The sequence below is a fragment of the Myotis lucifugus genome, unplaced genomic scaffold (assembly GCF_000147115.1).
Source record: "Myotis lucifugus unplaced genomic scaffold, Myoluc2.0 scaffold_71, whole genome shotgun sequence".
Taxonomy (NCBI): Eukaryota; Metazoa; Chordata; class Mammalia; order Chiroptera; family Vespertilionidae; genus Myotis; species Myotis lucifugus.
In genome coordinates, this window is record NW_005871119.1 from 2,812,532 (window position 1) to 2,832,601 (window position 20,070).

Here is a 20,070-nt window from a genome sequence, read left to right on the forward strand (position 1 = left end):
AGTCGATCCCCAGTAGGGAGTGTGCAGGAGGCAGCCGATCAATGCTTCTCTCTCATCACTGATGTTTCTATCCTCCCTCTCCCTTCCTCTATGAAATCAATAAAAATAAATTAAGATATATATTGGTAAAATATCCATAATACACAAAGGGATTACATTCAAAGTAATCCCTATCAAACTTCCAATGACATTTTTCACAGAAATAGAACAATCCTAAAATTTTTACGGAACTACAAAAGACCCCAAATGGCTAACACAATCTTGAGAGAGAAGAACAAAGCTGGAGTATTATAGCCATGATTTCAAACTATATTATAAAGCTATAGTAATCAAAACAGTATGGCATTCATGTAAAAACAGATACACCAATCACTGAAACACAACAGAGAGTATAGAAATAAACCCACAATATATGATCAATTAATTTAACAAAGGAGCCAAGAATGTACAATAAGGAAAGGACAGTCTTCAATAAATGGTGCTGGGATATCTGGATAGCCACATGAAAAAAATGAAACTGGACCACTATCATGCACCATACACAAAAATTAACTCAAATGGATTGAAGACTTGCATGTAGGATCTGAAACCACAAAACTCCTAGAAGAAAACATAGGTGAATGAGTCTTGGTTATGATTTTTTGGATCTAACAACAAAAGCAAAGACAACAGAAACAAAAATAAACAAGTGAGACTACTTTAAACTAAAAAACTTCTGCACAGCAAAGAAAACCAGCAACAAAATGAAAAGGCAACCTAAAGAATGGGAAAAATATTTGCAAATCATATACTGGCAAGGGGTTAATATCCAAAATATATAAAGAACTCATAACTCAATAGCAAAAATAAAACAAAACAAAAAAAACAATATGGTTAAAAAAAATGGGCAAAAGATCTGAACAAATATTTTTCCGAAGAGGATATACAGATGCCCGACATATGAAAAGGTACTCAACATCACTAATCATCAAGGAAAAGCAAATAAAAACCACAATGAATTATCACCTCACACCTGTTAAATGGCTATTACCAAAAAGACAGGAAACACAAGTGTTGGCAAGGATGTGGAGAAAAGAGAACCTTTGTGCCGTTAGTGAGAATGTAAATTGGTGCAGCCACTATGGAAAAGAATATAGAAAAATTAAAAACAGAATTTCCATATAACCCAGCAATTCCATTCTGGGTATTTATTTGAAGAAAATGAAAACACTAACCCAAAAAGATAATATGCACCCTCATGTTTATGCTCATTGCAGCATTATTTACAATAGCCAAGATATGGAAACAACATAAGTGTCCATTGATGGATGAATTAATTTTTAAAATGTGATATATATACACAACAAATTATTATTCAGCCTAAAGAATAAAATCTTGCCATTTGTCACAACATGGATGGACTTAAGGACATTATGCTAAGTGAAATATATCAGACAAAGAAAGACAATACTGCATAGTATCACTTATATGTAAAATCTTAACTTAAAAAAAAGTTACAGATTGGTGTCTGCCAGAGGTGGGGGTTGGGGTGTGAAGGTAACCATGGTAAAAAAGGGTTAGGGTTAGGGTCAAAAGGTATAAACTTCCAGTTATAAAATAAATAAATTCTGGGGATATAATGGACAGCATGGTGACTATAGTTAACACTACTGTACTGCATATGTGAAAGTTGTTTAAGTGAGTAGATCTTAAAATTCTCATCACGAGACAAAAAATTTTGTAGCTATGTATGGTGACAGATGTTAATTAGACTTATTGTGGTGGTCATTTCACGATATATATAAATATTGAATCGTTATATTGTACACCTGAGACTAATATAATGTTATATGTCATTTATACTGCAATAAAGCAAAACAAAATACTTATTTCTCATAAATGTGTATCTATATTCACATGTAATGGGTATATTGTTATTTTTAATATATTAACATTTTTTAAATTCTTGGTTTTACATTTAATACAGTAAATACAGGTAAATATAACCTATGTAAACAAAAGCTCTTTAGGTGTCTCAATAATTAAAAGAGTAAAAGGGGGGTCCTAAGACCAAATATTTGAGAACCACTGAGTTAGACTGTAACTGATAAGAAATGGTGAGTATGACCATGGACTAAAATAGGTATGGCTCTCAAGCAGTCTACCAGATCATTCCTTCTGAAATGGCCCCTAGCCACTGTTAGAAATTCACATACATTGTCTAGTCTCTATTTTCTATTTCATCCATTAGGATGACAACAGTAAACTGTCAAGTGCTTTTTGCACTGCACAAGTGCAAGGAGCAACATATTGTTTTCTGTAAAGGGCAAGGCCATAAACGTTTTAGGCTTTATTGACCAGATGACCTCTGTGGTAAACTATTCAACTCTGCTGTTATAGTTTCAAAGCAGCCATAGATAGTAAGTAAATGAGTGGGTGTGGCAGTATTCCAATAAAACATTATTTACACACACAGGCTGAGAAACAGCTTTGACTCATAGACTATAGTTTGCTGATCCTGCACCAGCCCACCAGCAATCTAGAAACACTACTGAAAATAGAAAAGAGTTCATCTTGACATATACTTTTATGGAACCTAAGACTTATTAATTATTTTGTGAATAATGAAAACATTCTTTAAGTAAACTATTCTACTAAATATGGTACATAGGAGTTAATAAAATAAGAAAACATTTAACATGGTCGTCACATTTTCAACAATGGCCATGTTATACAAGGGGAAAAGAAAGTTACCTCTGTATCAACTTTTCGGGTTATCTCTGGAATCTGCCATTGATGTGAAGATGCATCAGGATTCTGGTTTACATATTGTGACTTTTTCTTAGATTGCCACTGTTTCTGGTTACTTTCTGGAACCTTTGGTTCTTGATCTTCTTTAGGTTCTGAAATGGTTTTTGTTATTATCATTAAAATGCAAGAATATTTCACTAGAACATGCTACAAACTACATTAGCATTTTGCTCTTAAAAGCAAAGAGAGAAACTAACAACTTTAGGCTAGTTGTTGACAATTTGCTTTTTTAGCAAGTCAATTTTATAAACTTGCAATATGGCTATCTTATTAAGTAGTTAATTAGGGTTTTACCATCAGACACCATTTTAAATTTAAATTCTTCTGGTCTTTACCAGAAAGCAAGCAAATAAATAAGTAAAAAATTATAAAAACATATATATGCCATAAAGTTTTACTAATAAAAAGAACCTAATTCACCACTTTTCACAGACTTCTACTTTTTAACAAAAATTTTACCTTAAAACTACCCTGCAATTTACTTTAAGGGTTTTTGAACAAGAGCCTTAACAACATATTTTCTATTCTATGAATATCAATATTCCATTCCTATCATAATAGATGCAAAAATTCTAAACAAAATATTTGCAATTGATATACAAAAGGATAGCAAATTATGACCAAGTTGTATATGTTCCAAAATGCAAAGTTTGCTTAACATTTGTAAATCAATTTGTCATAACAGAAAAAAGAAGAAAAAATATGACCAACTCAATAAACACAGAAGAGTTTAATAAAAAATCAGCACCCATGCCAGGCCAGCTTGGCTCATGGCTCAGTGGTTGAGCGTCGACCTATGAACCAGAAGAAGGTCACTGGTTCAATTCCTGGTCAGGGCACATGCCCAGGTTGTGGGCTCGATCTGCAGTAGGGGGTGTACAGGAGGCAGCCAATCAATGATTCTCTCTCATCATTGATGTTTCTGTCTCTCTCTCCCTTTCCCTTCCTCTCTGAAATCAATAAAGATATATATTTTTTAAAAAATCAACACCCAGTCACTTACAAAAAACTAATGATAATCCAGGTTTAAAGCAAAACCCACTGATTTGATACTTGGTAAAGAGTAGCTACAAAAATCTACAGTAATTATCATACGAGGGTAACATTGAAAGCTTTTCCCTAAAATATAGAATGAGTCCAACTGGCATGGCTCAGTGGTTGAGCGTCGACCTATGAACCAGAAGAAGGTCACTGGTTCAATTCAGAGTCAGGGCACATGCCTGGGTTGCCCAGGCTCGATACCCAGTATGAGGCATGCAGGAGGCAGCCGATCAATGATTCTCTCTCATCATTGATGTTTCTATCTCTCTCTCTTTCCCTTTCTCTCTGAAATCAATAAAATATATTTTAAAAAAATAAATAAAATATGGAATGAGACAATGCCACCTGTCATGCCTTCTATTCATCATTATACTGAAGGTGTTAAGTGCGCTACAGCAAAGAAAAGAAAGTTAAAAGATTTGGAAGGAAAAAAAATGTTACATCTTTTCAAACAACAAGAATCCATAAGAAAATATTAAAATTATTCAGTGAATTTAGCAATGTCACTGTATCTAAGATCAATAATTAAAAATCAGTTGTATTTTTTATATACCAGCAACAAAGAATTAAAGGATACAAATTTCTTAAAGATCCCATTTATTTTAGTATTAAAAAATATCAAATATTTAGGAATAACTCTAGCAAGATAAGCAAAATGTCTATTCAGAAAAACGGTGCTCTCAATATTTTAAAGACCACTTAAATGAATGCGTCAGTAGACTAGAAAATTTATCTGTTAAGATCTGAGTTGCCGAAACCGGTTTGGCTCAGTGGATAGAGCGTCGGCCTGCGGACTAAAGGGTCCTGGGTTCGATTCCGGTCAAGGGCATGTACCTGGGTTGCGGGGCACATCCCCACTGGGAGATGTGCAGGAGGCAGCTGATCGATGTTTCTCTCTCATCGATGTTTCTAACTCTCTATCTCTCTCCCTTCCTCTCTGTAAAAAATCAATAAAATATATTTAAAAAAAAAAAAAAGATCTGAGTTTTTCCCATTAGATCTCAATCAAAATCCCATTAAAAAAATGTAGTCCGATAGATTGTAACACCTATATGGAAATCCAAAAGACCCTGAACAGCTAAAATAGCCTTTAAGAAGAACAAAGTTGGAAGATTGGCATAGATATGAAGGAGAACAAAGTTGGAAGACTTTCTGACAGATCTAAAGACTTATTGCAATAAATAAGATAGTACTGTATTAGCATGAAGATAAACAAAAAGAACTACAGAACATAAAAGAATCTAAAACCACACATCACACACAGGATCACCTAATTTACAACAATTCAGTGAGAGAAAAGAGGGCCTTTTCAATAAACACTGATCGATCAACTAGATATACACATTGGAAAATAGGATCTTGACACTTGATTGTACATAAAATATATAGAACTATGTTTGTGATCTTAGAGTAGGAAAAGATTTGTCTGAAGACACAAAAAACACACACCACAAAAGAAAAGATTAATAAATTAAAATACATTATAACTAAGAACCTCTTTTCATCAAAAGTCTTCACCACATGAGAGAAGTCACTTATTATGCATATATCCAACAAAAGGATCTGTATAGGTGATATAATATCTCCTAAAAATCAATGAGAAAAAGAAGGAAAACCCAACAGAAAAAAATGGCAAGAGATTCCAACAAGTACTTCACAAGAAGATATCCAAATAGCCAATAAACATACAAAAAGATTTTCAACAGGGCAGGCTAGAAGAGGTCATGGGGGGAAAAAGGGGGACATATGTAATACTTTCAACAATAAAGATTTAAAAAAAAAAGATGTTCAACATTATTAGACATCAAGGCGACATCCTTGGAACTCTGGTTCATTCATTTACATATCCTTAGAATATTTATCATAATACTCATATAGTGGAAAATCGAATGTGTAATTAAAGAGGAAAGAAGAATTGTCATTTAAAAACAGCTTCTGTGTCCTTTCCAGAAAGTATTTGTCAGGCCAACTGAGAAAAATAAGTCGGCTCCATGGTACTTTCCTTCCACTCTTTCTTTTATGTACCTTTTATATAAATAAATTTCCTTTGCCACAGAATTCAATACTTTTTATACACTCTTTATAATTCAATTGAAATACAAGGTCTTATTACCACCTATCACAATTAGGTGGCTGGTTAGCATTCACAAACAACAAAGTAGTTTTGCTTTCTTTTTAAATTTTATTTTACTTTTGAGTGTGTATGTGTGTTTTTTCCTTTTAATTGATCTTTAGAGAGAGGAAGGGAGAGGGAAAGAAAAATTGATGTGAAATGAAAACATCAATCGGCTGCATCCTGCACGCCCCCTACCAAGGATCGAGCCCGCAACTCCAGCATGTGCCTAGACTGGGAATCAAACTGGCAACCCTTCATTGCACAGGATGATGCCCAACCAATTGAGCTATACTGGCCAGGGCCAAAGTATAGTTTTACTTAATTAAAGACGTCTATTATATCACTCTTACCTTCTAATTTCCCTTGAGAACTTGATTCAGTTTTATTCTTCATGGTTACTGAATCAGTAGTAAGTTCAGAACTCTTCTCATCTGACACCAGAGGTTCCTTGGAGTGGATATTTTGAACAGACTACATGAAAATAAGATATAAATAATAAAAGTCTCATAAGCAGTAGTAGTACTAATTTGTCTTAGTGTTCAATATACTAAAGTCTCATCTATATGAAAATATTGCTAGGGAAGTAATCTGTTATAATCACATGTAGACTCACAAACTCCTAGCAAAGATTAACTTCCTGAATTACTGACTATAGCAATAGGAATGACCCTAACCAAAAATGTGGCCAATTTGTTTTCTTTTTTTAATTTTTATTTTATTGTTTAAAGTATTACAAATAGTAGTACATATGTCTCCTTTTTTTCCCCATTGACCTTCCCCCGGCCTCCCCTACCCCCCGGCACATGCCCTCACCCCCACCCCCCCAGTGTCTTGCATCCATTGGTAATGCTTATATGCATGCATACAAGTCCTTTGGTTGATCTCTTACCTCCCCTCAACCCTCCCCAGCCTTCCTGCTGTAGTTTGACAGTCTGTTCAATGCTTCTTTGCCTCTGTATCTATTTTTGTTCATCAGTTTATAATGGTCTTTATTATCCATAAATGAGTGAGATCATGTGATATTTTTCTTTCACTGACTGGCTTATTTCACTTAGCATAATGCTCTCCAGTTCCATCCATGCTGTTGCAAATGGTAGGAGTTCCTTCCTTTTTACCCCAGCGTAGCATTCCATTGTGTAAATGTACCACAGTTTTTAATCCACTCATCTGCTGATGGGCACTCAGGCTGTTTCCAAATCTTAACTATGGTAAATTGTGCTGCTATGAAGATGGAGGTGCATATATCCTTTCTGATTGGTGTTTCTAGTTTCTTGGGATATATTCCTGGAAGTGGTATTACTGGGTCAAATGGCAGTTCCATTTTTAATTTTTTGAGGAAACGCCATACTGTTTTCCACAGTGGTTGCACCAGTCTGCATTCCCACCAGCAGTGAAAGAGGGCTCCTTTTTCTCCACATCCTCTCCAGCACTTGTCATTTGTTGATTTGTTGATGATAGCCACTCTGACAGGTGTGAAATGGTATCTCATTGTTATTTTGATTTGCATCTCTCAGATGATTAGTGACTTTGAGCATGTTTTCATATGTCTCTTGGCTTTCTATATGTTCTTTTTTGAAAAGTGTCTATTTAGGTCCTTTGCCCATTTATTGATTGGATTGTTTATCCTCTTTTGTTAAGTTGTATGAGGTCCCCGGTAAATTTTGGAGATTAAACCCTTATCGGAGATAACATTGGCAAATATGTTCTCCCATGCAGTGGGCCTTCGGCCAATTTCATTTCAATGAGCATGTTAATCAATTGCTAAAATATGTTCACTTAAAGAGTGAGGTTAGAAAGTTTGAATCTAACATAAAATCTGACTCACTATTTTGTTACTATGGTCATATTTTATCACCAAAAATAACAGCATTAGTCAAAATTAAGGTCTGTGTAAGTCCAAGATAGTTATTCTAAATCCAGAAAGTAAAATTTTAACTAAACTGCATTCTTCTCTAAGATAGTTGTGATTAGTTAAAATTACTCCCTCTGTCCCATAATAATAGTAGCAAGTGAATATTTTAAACAGGAATTATTGGCGAATGCAGCTGTAAGTTATGTTGTAGCACAAAATTGCGAAGCCTTCAATCAAAATCAGTGTTTCATGACATCTGTCATTTGTTTTGACGCATCTTTCAATTTTTAGGTTAATCTAATTATTACGAATTATAACTATTTTTCTAATTTCATCCACTGATCGAAATCAATTGTTTTATTTCAGTTGAATATCAACCCATTGTAAAAATAAGATGAAAAAAAGAGAGTTTTCAAGCAAAGATCAAGTTGTGATTGTCCAGTTCTTGATGCATCAAAAGAAAAAGGAAAAGTTGCAGAAAGGTGCAATTACGTTAGCTGCAAAACAATTTAAGTGCAACAGAATGACCATATCAAGAATTTGGCAACATGCTTCCGAACATAATTGTCAAGGAGAATCTTATGCTAATGTTGATTCTTTGAAAAAACAAAACTGTGGACGTAAATGCAAAGATTATGGAGAAAAACTTAGACATATTCCTCTTAGCAGATGAGGCACCTTATTAACCTTTGATAATATTTCTCCCGAAATACTGGATAATACGTTTCTGTCACTTCAACAAGTTATGCTGGAAGCAATGAAGAACGATGACTCCAATAATTTTAAGCTCACACATATAGGGAAAGCAAAGCTTCGCAGCCAAGGGATCCTGCCTTCAAGTTTAAAATGCAGTAACGAAATTATTGAAAAATCCAGAAACTATCTGAACACTCAAAATAAAAATTAGGAGTACTATTTTAATTTGTTTTATTTAATCTATTTTTTTGATAATAAATGTTGCGTTCTATATTTATTTTCTTTTGCTACTATTATTATGGGACAGAGGGAGTATTATTTTAAAGCAAACACCATGAAAGAGAAGAGGTATAAAGAGTATACAATTGAAAAGACCTATGTTGTGGTGCCAGGGGCCTAACTCAAGTTCAATAAGGATAGTATAACCCCTAAAAGTCAGTGCACCAGAGACTAAAACTTCCTTGTTGCTGAAGTCCACCAAGTTGCTCTGCCATATCAGTACATCAGACTAAGACCTCACCCCTTCTCATCACAACTTATTCTCTCCTTTTTGTTGAAGATGTCCTGCAAGATCATATGATTAAACACACAAGAAACTGCAGCTGGGGAGAATGATTTCCCCCACCCATTCCCAAGCACAGGCCACCGAGTCTGCTAAAGCACATGCATATGAAGTGTTACCTCATTTATCCCAGGAAATAGTTGATCTCCACCTCAATCTTGGAGAAAGACTGGGTATAGGACTTCTATACCACTTCCCCTTAGTGATCCTACATCTCTAGGAGCTTCAGGAACAGTTACAGATATCATATAAACTATCAGTTGCCTTCCACGGAAAAAGCTCCGTGAACCCTGGCTCAGGAACCCTTGCTCCATATAAAAATTCAAAAATGGAATTACCTTTAAATTTCTTAATTCACAGGAATCATTTTCACTTGATTTAGATCCAGGCACAATCACCTCTCGGTATTCTGTTCTAGTGGTCTGTCTATTACACACAAAACAAAATAATTTTAACATTTAATTTGAAGTCAATGTTTTCAATATATTATTTTTCCCCATTTTAAAGTTGGCTTTTAAACTATATATTTTTTAATTGGAAAAAAATCTCTTGGAAAGATATTTTAAAAAATAGCATGATTCTAGCACAAATGTGATTAAGTTAGGTGCTGAACAATGACAAAATTGATAAGAGATTGGCCCTGGCCTGTGTGGCTCAGTTGGTTGAGCGTTGTCCCATATACCAAAGGTTGCCTGTTCTGCTTGTTTGATTCCCGGTCAGGGCATATGCCTGAGTTGTGGGCTGGATTCCCTGGTGGGGGGTGGGCAGAAGGTAGCTGATCAATGTTCTGCTCTCATATTGATGGTTTTCTGTGTCTATCTCCCTTCCTCTCTCTCTAAAAATCAACAAAAATATGTTTTTTACAAGTGATAGATGGCCCTGCCAGTGTGGCTCAATGGTTGAATGCTGACCTATGAACCAGTTCGATTCCTTTGGGGCACATGCCCGGGTTGCAGGCTCGATCACCAGTAGGGGGCATGCAGGAAGCAGCTGATCAATGTTCTCTCTCATAATTGATGTTTCTATCTCTCTCTCCCTCTCTGAAATCAATAAAAAATATATTTTTAAAATAGTGATAGAGATTGGCAGGTAATTACATAATTCAGTATGTAATAAGTAACAACTGAAATTATGATGTGACTGAGAAAGGGACAGCAATAGGTAGAACTCCAGTTCAGACTGCAAATAGCTTAAGGATAGAAACTAGACTCTAAACCCACTATGGTCCTCCATAGTGCCTAGCATACAGTCTATCATAACAAGCAAGAAGATAACTGGTTTGTTTTTGTTTTCTTGGGAGTGTGAGAAATGCTCTATTCTTCAGCTAGATATCTGAAATGAAGATAACAAGATAATACATTCTGGAGCTTAATCTGACAACCAAAATGTTCTTTTAATATTAATATGTGTTGAGCCCTAAGAATAATAGAAGTTTTAGAAGATACCAACTAAAAACAATCAATTGTGTTTCTAAAGTTTACTTGCCAAGTGATTCTCTGGAATCCAAAGAGACTTTTCAAATAGAAATGTTGTTACATAGTGATTAGAGTTAGGAATAGGCCAGAAGTCCCTTAGCTAAGCTAGAAAGTAGATCCACATTTCTTTCAAGGGAACATGCAAGCAGAAAGAAGAAGGATGTAATAAACAACATTTTATCTCTACCTACTCTGCTCCACTTCTTGATCCCCTAGCTTCTGAAGCAAATGAATGAATTCATCCTCCTTCCCAATGATGGCTGGAAAAGAAATCATTTCCAGGCTTCCTTCACTCCTGCTATGGAGACTTCTAAATACACACTAGGAAGAAACTCTTATCAGAACGGCTACCGATTTAAGTGAGAAATGTTCAAACAACAGTTTGGGGATGTTTGCATAATCTTTTAAGCTTCAAGTGTCTTAACGATTTTTCCTTTATGTTTCCTATATTTTAATAGTTACTTTAATGAATATTTTTATTTTTTATATTATCCTTTTCATGTTGTTAACCCTCACCTGAGGATATTTTCTCCATTGATTTTTAGAGAGTGTAAGGGAGGAAAGGACAGAGAGAAACATCACTGTGAGAGAGACACATTGATTGGTTGCCTCCCGCATGCACCCCGACTGGGGCCTGGAATCGAACCTGTAACCCAGTTATGTGCCCATGACTGGGAATCAAATCCACAACCCTTTGGTGGGTGGGCTGACGCTCTAACCACTGAGCTTACCTGCCAGGGCTAATGAATAATTTTAATAAGTGAAAAAGCAAAATAGTCATATTCTTCACTCATTTCTTTGTCTCTGACATTTAGAGATTTGGTAACCTTTAATACTAAATCAAATTTTAATTATAATTACTATTATGCAGTAAAAGACTTTAAGACCATGTTGCCATCAATCTTAAAAACAAAGTAAAAACTTAAAACCGAAACATACCTTTTTGTAAATCTTGGTACAACTGAATCATCAGTCTCTTCATGACAATCCGGACTATTTAGAAGATTAACTGGGATTCTTCCAAATGGACATGACTAAAAATGTTTTGAAAGATTAAGTGACCAACAAGGAAATAAACAAAGACCTTACCACTACCAGGTTAATCAAAGTAAATTAAAACGTACTCACCCGTTTCGCTTTGTTTGTTTGTTTTAAGGGATTTCGATGACCTATGTCTGCATCTTGAGGGGGCACGTTCTCTCTAAACAGAAAGAAAATACCCCCCAATTTAAAAAAAAGTAACATTAAAATACGCATCTTCATTAACTGCTTAATACTTTTATCACTTTACATGAAAATATGTATGTAAACATATAAATAATATAAATGTATGATGAGCATTTAAAATACTGGTTCAGTTTCCTCACCCGTACAAAAACCTGGCTTTTGTAGTCTGTCCTCTGGAATCACAACTGATGTCTCTATTCTGTAAATGTCCAAGTGAATTGGGGAATGATTCTTGCACACTTAATACTGGTAATGCTGTAAAATTTTTGAAATTGTGATTAAATTTGTAAAGACATATGGAATACACAAAAATGTAATCTCACAAGTAAGAATATTTAAAGTCAATTCATAGATCTGTCCCTAAGTAAGATATGCAGATATGAAGACATTGTCAAAGATAATTGTCTAACTCTATTTAATAACTGTTTCATAATCACATAATTGTTTCCCCAGGGTAAAGACACGTCCTATTTCCAAACACAAAAAGTGATTCTCCTGCTTAGATTGAGTTGTTTTTAAAGTGTTTCCAGTGACAGTGTGATCAACAACAAAATATCCCACATAAAAGTAAAGACTTCATTACTTCTAAATGCCTTACCTCCTTTAAATCTGAAATTTAAACTTATATTGTGACCATTCTACATCAATATTTTTCTATAAAATACTAACCTTAATCCTTTCTCACAGGTAATCAGCCGCAGAAAAGTATCAGCATACATAAATACATTTACCTGATAAACTCTTCTTTTCCTCTTCTGGAAGCAGCTGCTTTTTTCCAAGGTTTAAATTCTGAATGGCAATTTCCAGCATTTGTAGTGGTACTGCCCTGCATTCTACAGCTTTATGAAGAAGTTGCTTACTTTTTTTCGTATTACCTAACAAAGTAAAAAATGATTGTTATTTTAGTGCAGCCATCTTCACTCTCCAGATTCTTATTCGTCAGGACCTTGAAAAAAATTAAAAAGCTTTAGGCAAAAACACTCATTTCAAGTCTCTTGAGCTTTATTTCATAAGCAAATAAGCAACCTAACTTCTGATAAACAATTCATGTCAAATGGTTAACTTGTGTAATATGTGACTGGTGCAATTATGTATTAGTGTATAACCACTGTCCATTTTCAGAAGTAAAAGAAGTATAACAAAGCAGTTATAAAGTGGAGACACCTTAGGACCCTCAGGGAATTTAGGCAAAGGGAAAACTAAGCCCTAGAGATTATAATAGTCCCAAGAGCATCAACCTGTTACAATGCAGTATAATAATGATCATTCATGACATTCAGTCATTAAGAAAAAGTTGACATCTTTTGCTAAAGGGAATTCTCCATCAAAAGGATTCTTGTGGGGGAAAGAAAAGTAATGATAAAGTAATGATAGCTAATCTTTAGCTATCAGACCTAGCTACACCACCCCAAAAATGCAAAAATAACTACAGATAAATTACCAAAGAAATTTATTTCAACTGAAAAATTACCCAATCTATTTAGTCTACTATTTTGTTTATAAATACTACAATGTATACATCATGTATCTTATAGAATATGTTTTTAACATTTATGGGAGCCACTAAGCTATGCTATGAATTTGGCACTTAGGGTATTAACATGATTAAGAGATTGCCTCTAGCTTCAGACAGTTTTTAAGTTTTAAGAATATAAATATACTAAAGGCCCAGTGCACGAAATTTATGCAGGGGGGAGGGGGAGGGCGGTCCCTCAGACCGGCCTGCACTCTCTCCAATCCAGGACCCCTCGGGGGATGTCCAACTGCCTCTCGAAATCTGGGACGGCTGGCTCCTAACCGCTCACCTGCCTGCCTGCCTGATCACCCCTAACTGCTCCCCTGCTGGCCTGATCACCCCTAACCGCTTCTGCCTCACCCTGCACCCAGGACCCAGGATTCCCTCCTCCAGCTGGTCACGGGCACCCGGTAGCCGGGCTTCCCTCCCTCTGGCCGGCCACAGGCACCCAGGACCAGGGCCGGCTTCACCCGGGCCGGCTGCAGCCGTAGGGGACCGTGGGCGGGCGGCTTCACCTGGGCCACAGCTGCAGGCGCCCAGGAATGTGGGGCAGGTGGCTTATCCCTCTCTTTGGCCGCAGCCTGGCTGTTCCCCATTCCTCTCTTGCGAGCTCATTTGTGCCTGGCTGGTCCCCATTCCTCTCTCTCTCTCTTTTTTTTAAAAATATTTTATTGATTTTTTTTTACAGAGAGGAAGGGAGAGGGATAGAGAGTTAGAAACATCGATGAGCGAGAAACATCGATCAGCTGCCTCCTGCACACCCCCTACTGGGAATGTGCCCACAACCAAGGTACATGCCCTTGACCAGAATCGAACCTGGGACCCTTCAGTCCACAGGCTGACACTCTGTCCACTGAGCCAAACCAGTTAGGGCCCCCTTCCTCTCTTGCGAGCTCATTTGTGCCTGGCTGGTCCCCATTCCTCTCCCCGCAGTGTTGAGTGTCTGAGCCGTTATGGCCTTATGGCGTGAGGGTGTGACAACCATTTGCATATTAGTTCTTTATTATATAGGATTTCATAGTGGTTAAGTCTACATTTATTGAGTAGTGACGGAATTTCATGTATTGAACATTTTAGCATAGCAAACAAAAAAGGCTTAGATAACTAGTAATTAGAGAGCTTATAGACCCCTATGACAATCTGATAAAAACTACTGAATGTCCTCCACTCCTATGAACACCAAACTACACATATTTCAGAGATGTTGCATTATTTCCTGAAAGCCTATTCATCAAGCTTTTTCAAAATAATCACAATTTTTACCTTGAGGTTATTACTACAGTGGGGCCTTGACTTACGAGTTTAATTCATTCCGTGACGGAGCTCATAACTCAAATTACTCGTATGTCAAATCAACAGTGAACGAGTGAGACACGTGATGCTGGGCTAATGTTGTGGCATTCACTGTGACTTTCGCTGTGCCAACTAGCGGTAGGGTATCTGAAGCTGGCTTGTAACCCGAATTTTAGCTCGCAACTCAAAGCAAAAAATTGGCCGAGAGATGGCTCATATCTCGAAAAACTCGTTAGTCGGGACACTCGTAAGTCAAGGCCCCAATGTATATTGCAGTGGTATAGGTAAAGTGTATTTCTTTTTTACAGATCAAAATCTGGGATTTTCAACATTTACTAGAGGCCCCGAGTGGGCCTAAGCTGGCAGTCAGAGATTCCCCCAAGGGGTCCTTAGCGCTTGCAGAGGAGGCAGGAGAAGCTCCTGCCACCACCACTGCACCCGCCAGCCATGAGCCCAGCTTCTGGCTGAGTGGCGCTCCCCCTGGGGGAGTGCACTGACCACCAGGGGGCAGCTCCTGCGTTGAGCGCCTGCCCCCTAGTGGCCAGTGCGTGTCATAGCGACTGGTTGTTCTGCCACTCGGTCAATTTGCATAGTAGCCTTTTAGTATATAGAATGTGTTCTGAAGATGTAAAATTTATAGTTGCTATTGATAGGCCATAATATCTCAAAAATTATTTAGGTAGCATGAAGGAAAGATACAGGTCTTAAAGGCCTGACCAAACTTTCTTTAATAAGCATGGAGTTTGCACAGTGTTTTTCTCCAACCTCAACCCTAGAGAATACTCTCCAGTTATTGAGCCCTGCTTTGGGAACTATCATGGGGATTCTGGTTGAGCCAAACCAATAGTGATAATGTGTGTATCTGGCAATAAATGGGATCAGGGATGGAGCAAAAACAAGGCTGAGGGAAAATAGGAACATATGGCCAAAAGGATAGACTAAGGGTAGATCCAGAAGCCCCAGAAAATGAGAAGACTGAACAGCCAGGCTAAAAATGTCTGAGGAAGAGATTGCCCCTGGTCCTATTTATATGAAGAGGCAGGTGAGCAAAAAAATAAGCTTCTACAGCAGTTTACAATTTTTTTTTCTAAAGGGGAACTACCAATTAATGCTACAATTATAGTTTGATGTATATTTCAGTGCTATGAAACCATAGCATAAGAAAAGCTTATCTAAGCTGTAGCTTAAATATCTTGTATCCTTCATCCCACAAATACTCAGTGAAGAAGCCACTTTCCTTTAGACTTTTCCTGAATCTAAATAAACACAAAGATGATGCTCATGCTTATTTCCCTGGATTACTCCTTACAAGTGGAAGACCTAGTATAACAAATATTCTCTGCATTTCCACTTAGGTGGGATTCTTCCCCCATAATCTCATCTGATCAACTTTCATATCTTTTGCCTCAAATTCCTACTTCATATATATGATGTAATATTAGGATGAGTTATAAAGGAAGTTATCTTTTACTTAAAATTTGGACTAGATATTCAAATTACCTTGTGATAGTTCATATTGTGCAAAAGATATATGCACAAAAGCAAATTTCTTGCAGTTTGCTCTGGCCATCTGAAAGTAGTCACGTGCATCATCTGGCTCTTGAATACTGTAATAAAGATTCCAGAGTAAAATTTTAAGAAAAAGGACACAGCTACCTAAGTTTGATGATTCTTCATTCTATTTTCCAAAAGCCATGGAGTATTATTTTTCCTGAAGATTAAATATTAATAGGTTATTTTTAAAAATCTTTTTAGGCAGTTAAGAATAGGAAACTTGTTGAGATATGTACATAGTAAAGAGAGTTTACATTATTCACTTGCTAATTATAAGCAAAAAAATATATTAATTTTCTTCCAAGTAATCCTGACGTGCTTTCATTTTACTTTTTTGTAATATAGCTATGTAATGTAGTTAGTTAAATGTAGTTAAAATATTAATACTTACGCTTTCAATTCAGCAAATCTGACTTGAATTCGAGCAAAACTCTCATTTTGGCCATATTTATCTGGAGGAAGTGCTTCAATTGCTTGACTGTAACGCCCAATCAATTTATTTAAAAGGACATCATTTAGCGGGAAACTGTTTTTCTCTAGTTTGAGCAACAAATTCAACCAGTCCTCTGGGTTATTCGCCATCATCATAATTTGGTTAACAGTTCCTGAATTATCTGAATAACAGAAACAAAATATGCCATATCAAAAGAAAAACATAAAAACAAATGCCAAATTGCACTTTTCCTTCAAATTAATTACACTCTCAATATCAATGTACATAAACTCCTTAAAATTTTTAAAAACTTTAACAATTGGTGTAAATATCAGCAACTTATTTATTGCATTGATATCTTTAATGAGGTTATATTGTACTCTAAAAGGTTAGGTATTTTGAAGGAAAAAAATGGAAATAAATGTTATTTATAAGTAGTTTTAAAAAACCATATGTAATCTAAGAAAATTTTATGCTATAGCATAATTCTACTTTAATATCCTAACTATTCAAAGATAACCTAAGGCTCTCCCACCACCACTTGTACCAACTTGCTTAGAAAATTCATTACTGACTTATTCATTAAAAACTTAGAAACTTATACCATTTCTATTGTAACCTTTTTTAATCCAACATTATCTCCAGAGACACAAAAGCATGGAACAGAGTACGGAATCTCAGAGGGAAGGTGGGAAGTGGGAGGTAATCAACCAAAGACCTTATATACATATATGCATAACCCATGGACACAGACAATAGGGTGCTGAAGGCCTAAGAGGGGAAGAAGGGGTGACTGGAGGGGGTCAATGGGGGAAAGAAGGGGGACATATGTAATACTCTCAACAATAAATTATAAAAAAAAAAAATTGGATTAATGTCAGTCTCCCGTTAATCACTAGTGAACATGATTAAATTCTAGGAAACTATCTTTCCTTCTATCGGTTTCAGTTACCTTTGACAAGGACTACATCTTTACTTTTGCTAACAAAATTACTGTTTCTGCTTTCTATGAAAACATAGCACATTCATAATTTTGCTTTATTTTTAATTTAATCTGATCTGCTCTTAACTTCATTTTCTAGTTTGCCTCCCATTGCTTTCCTAACAAATTAGTTTGCAAAAATGTCTAAGAAACAGTGTCTTTGCAGATGTAGTCCTCACACCTCTGAGTATCCCATTCTACCTCCATTCAGCACTTGAAGCATTGTATTTATTGTGCTAGTATTTATTTGTTGCCAAAAACATTACATACAGCATAGTGCTTTAATAAGTTCTTCTCATCTAGAAACCATGGTTTTAAGCATCTTTGAGTCTTCCTCAATCCTTAATCTAATGTTGTACATCCCAATTATCAATGTATGTTAAGTATTTACAAGTTTGAGTAAGCTGAGGGTTTTAAACAAGGACTCATCTAATTTGGTGTACAAGCTTTGATAGCGCTTTTTAAATACACATTATAAAATATGGTGGTATTCCACTAAGAATTTGCTTAACATCAAAATGATTCGTTTTGGGGTTGTTTCAAGTAAATATGATCTGCTATCATGAAGAGATTACAGGTTCTTCCATTTATTTTCAATCCTTCATCCATGTAACATTTGGAATAGATATGACAAACTTATCTAAAGGTCAGTTTTCAAATGACCTCAACAATCTGAATGTAGTAAACTAGGCTTCTGAACTAATACTTTTCATAATGGTTGGGTATTAAAATCTGGGCACTTTCACTCATTCATCATTCAGTAAATACTAAAGTGCCTACTACGTGCCAGGCACCATTTTAAGCTGTGTAAATATAACAAAACAGATAAAAACCATGTCCTCAGGGAGCTCACACTCTAGTGGAGAGACACAATAAACACACGAGTAAGTCAGATATAAGGTGATTAGTGCTAGGAAGAAAAATAACAACAGGAAAGGGAGAAAGAGGACACATTCCCACCCCTGCAGGTTACTATTTTAAATGGGTGAGTTGACATTTGAACAAAGACCTAAAGGAGTTCAGAATAAGCAGATTATCTGGGGAGTGGTGTTCATTTATGGCAAAGGGTAAGAGAAAAGGGACTGGAGTAAGAGCTGGTCTAGCATATGGGAGAGATAGCAGGAAAGCCAGGAGAAAGGAAAAAGGAAAAGGTCAAGGGATAGGAAGACTCTCCAAATCAAAAACTGGGTGTTTGATTTTAAATTATACACAATTTTATTAAGATTGGTGAGACTTTCTGTTTGCAGCAAAAAAGGAATGAAAACAAAAATAGTACATTAATTGATAGCAAGTATATCAGCAGAAATAACAGCTGACAATAATTGGAGAGTTAAGAAAACTACCTCTGGGTACACTGTAATAAAGGATAAGTTGTGTGTTTTTTTAATATTGTGGGAATATGTCCAGACAAAAGGGTTAAAATATAGAATATGTGTACAGTACTCTATTTGGTAAGTAGCAATTACTGAGAAAAGTACATTATGTGAACATACAGTAGTTAACTTTTTATTCCTTTACCTTAGAGGGCACTCTAAAAAATAAACTCACCTGTGGTATCGGAAGAGGAAGATATTTTATTCAAGCTTAGCTCATCAGTAAGGTCTTCATTTTTAAATTTATTTTTAAAATCTCTCACTTTGTTGATTATTGAATCAATTGTCAGTTCTCTACCACTTAAATCCTCGGCCTCCATATCTAAGGAAAAAAATTGAACTAGTCATAATTCCTATATTAACTAGCATTAAAGAGAAGAAAACACTGCAACTAGCCTTTTAGAACCTAGAAGACTAAAGTATTACTCTGTGAACACATGTTAACACCAATGGAGGTATTATTTGCAAAGCTATGTGCATAAAAATGCATATATTTGACATTTGTCAGCAAGGTTACCAATAGGCTAATTACTGTTGATAATTACTGTTCCCTATATTCAAGTGTGGGTCGATATTTTGGCTGAAAAACCAAGGTGGTTAAAAAGTTGTCAAAATAAGAAAAAGAAATTGGAACAGAGACAGACAGTCCTCTTGGCTTCGGCCCAGAAGGACAAGACTCCCCCTGTTCTCCAGGATCCAAGTGAGGAGGCACTCCCCAGGGTCAGGCCTCCCCCGTATGCTTCCCCACCCGCCGGCCCGACGCCCGACGGTGGCTAAAGACCCTGGCCCGGAACCTCTGCCTCCTCCACAGCCGGTTTCCTTTCCTCCGAAAACACCAGTCCAGGACCCGGCTTCGTTCTCCCCTCCTCACACTAGGCAAGGGACAGCATATGGAGAGAGAGAGGGAGAGGGGAAGAACCTGCAGGACCCAGCGGCATCCGCCAGTCCTGCAGTTCCTATACTGCCACTACGGCAGGCAGGCCCTTTAGATTTGGGTCCAGACGGGCAACCTTTGTCCCCTTTTCTACCAGTGACCTGTACAATTGGAAGAACCAGAATCCTTCTTTCTCCCAGAACCCACAGGGGTTAATCTCTCTTTTAGAGTCTGTGTTTTTTACCCATCAACCTACCTGGGATGATTGCCAACAGTTGATGCAAAC

The 20,070-nt window shown here is 36.4% G+C and overlaps 1 protein-coding gene across 1 annotated transcript in view; it reads right to left on the reverse strand.

Annotated features, from left to right (window-relative positions):
• Positions 1 to 20,070, reverse strand: part of TTK (TTK protein kinase) — a 48,599-nt gene that overhangs the window by 21,089 nt on the left and 7,440 nt on the right. The window contains exons 2-11 of the mRNA XM_006090358.3: positions 19,086 to 19,232; positions 16,514 to 16,736; positions 16,069 to 16,175; positions 12,491 to 12,634; positions 11,900 to 12,014; positions 11,661 to 11,733; positions 11,472 to 11,566; positions 9,396 to 9,483; positions 6,298 to 6,418; positions 2,734 to 2,882 (exon numbers count right to left, since the gene is read on the reverse strand). Coding sequence (XP_006090420.1) covers positions 2,734 to 2,882; positions 6,298 to 6,418; positions 9,396 to 9,483; positions 11,472 to 11,566; positions 11,661 to 11,733; positions 11,900 to 12,014; positions 12,491 to 12,634; positions 16,069 to 16,175; positions 16,514 to 16,736; positions 19,086 to 19,230 — 1,260 coding nt within the window. The 5' untranslated portion in view covers positions 19,231 to 19,232. The remainder of the gene's footprint in view (positions 1 to 2,733; positions 2,883 to 6,297; positions 6,419 to 9,395; positions 9,484 to 11,471; positions 11,567 to 11,660; positions 11,734 to 11,899; positions 12,015 to 12,490; positions 12,635 to 16,068; positions 16,176 to 16,513; positions 16,737 to 19,085; positions 19,233 to 20,070) is intronic.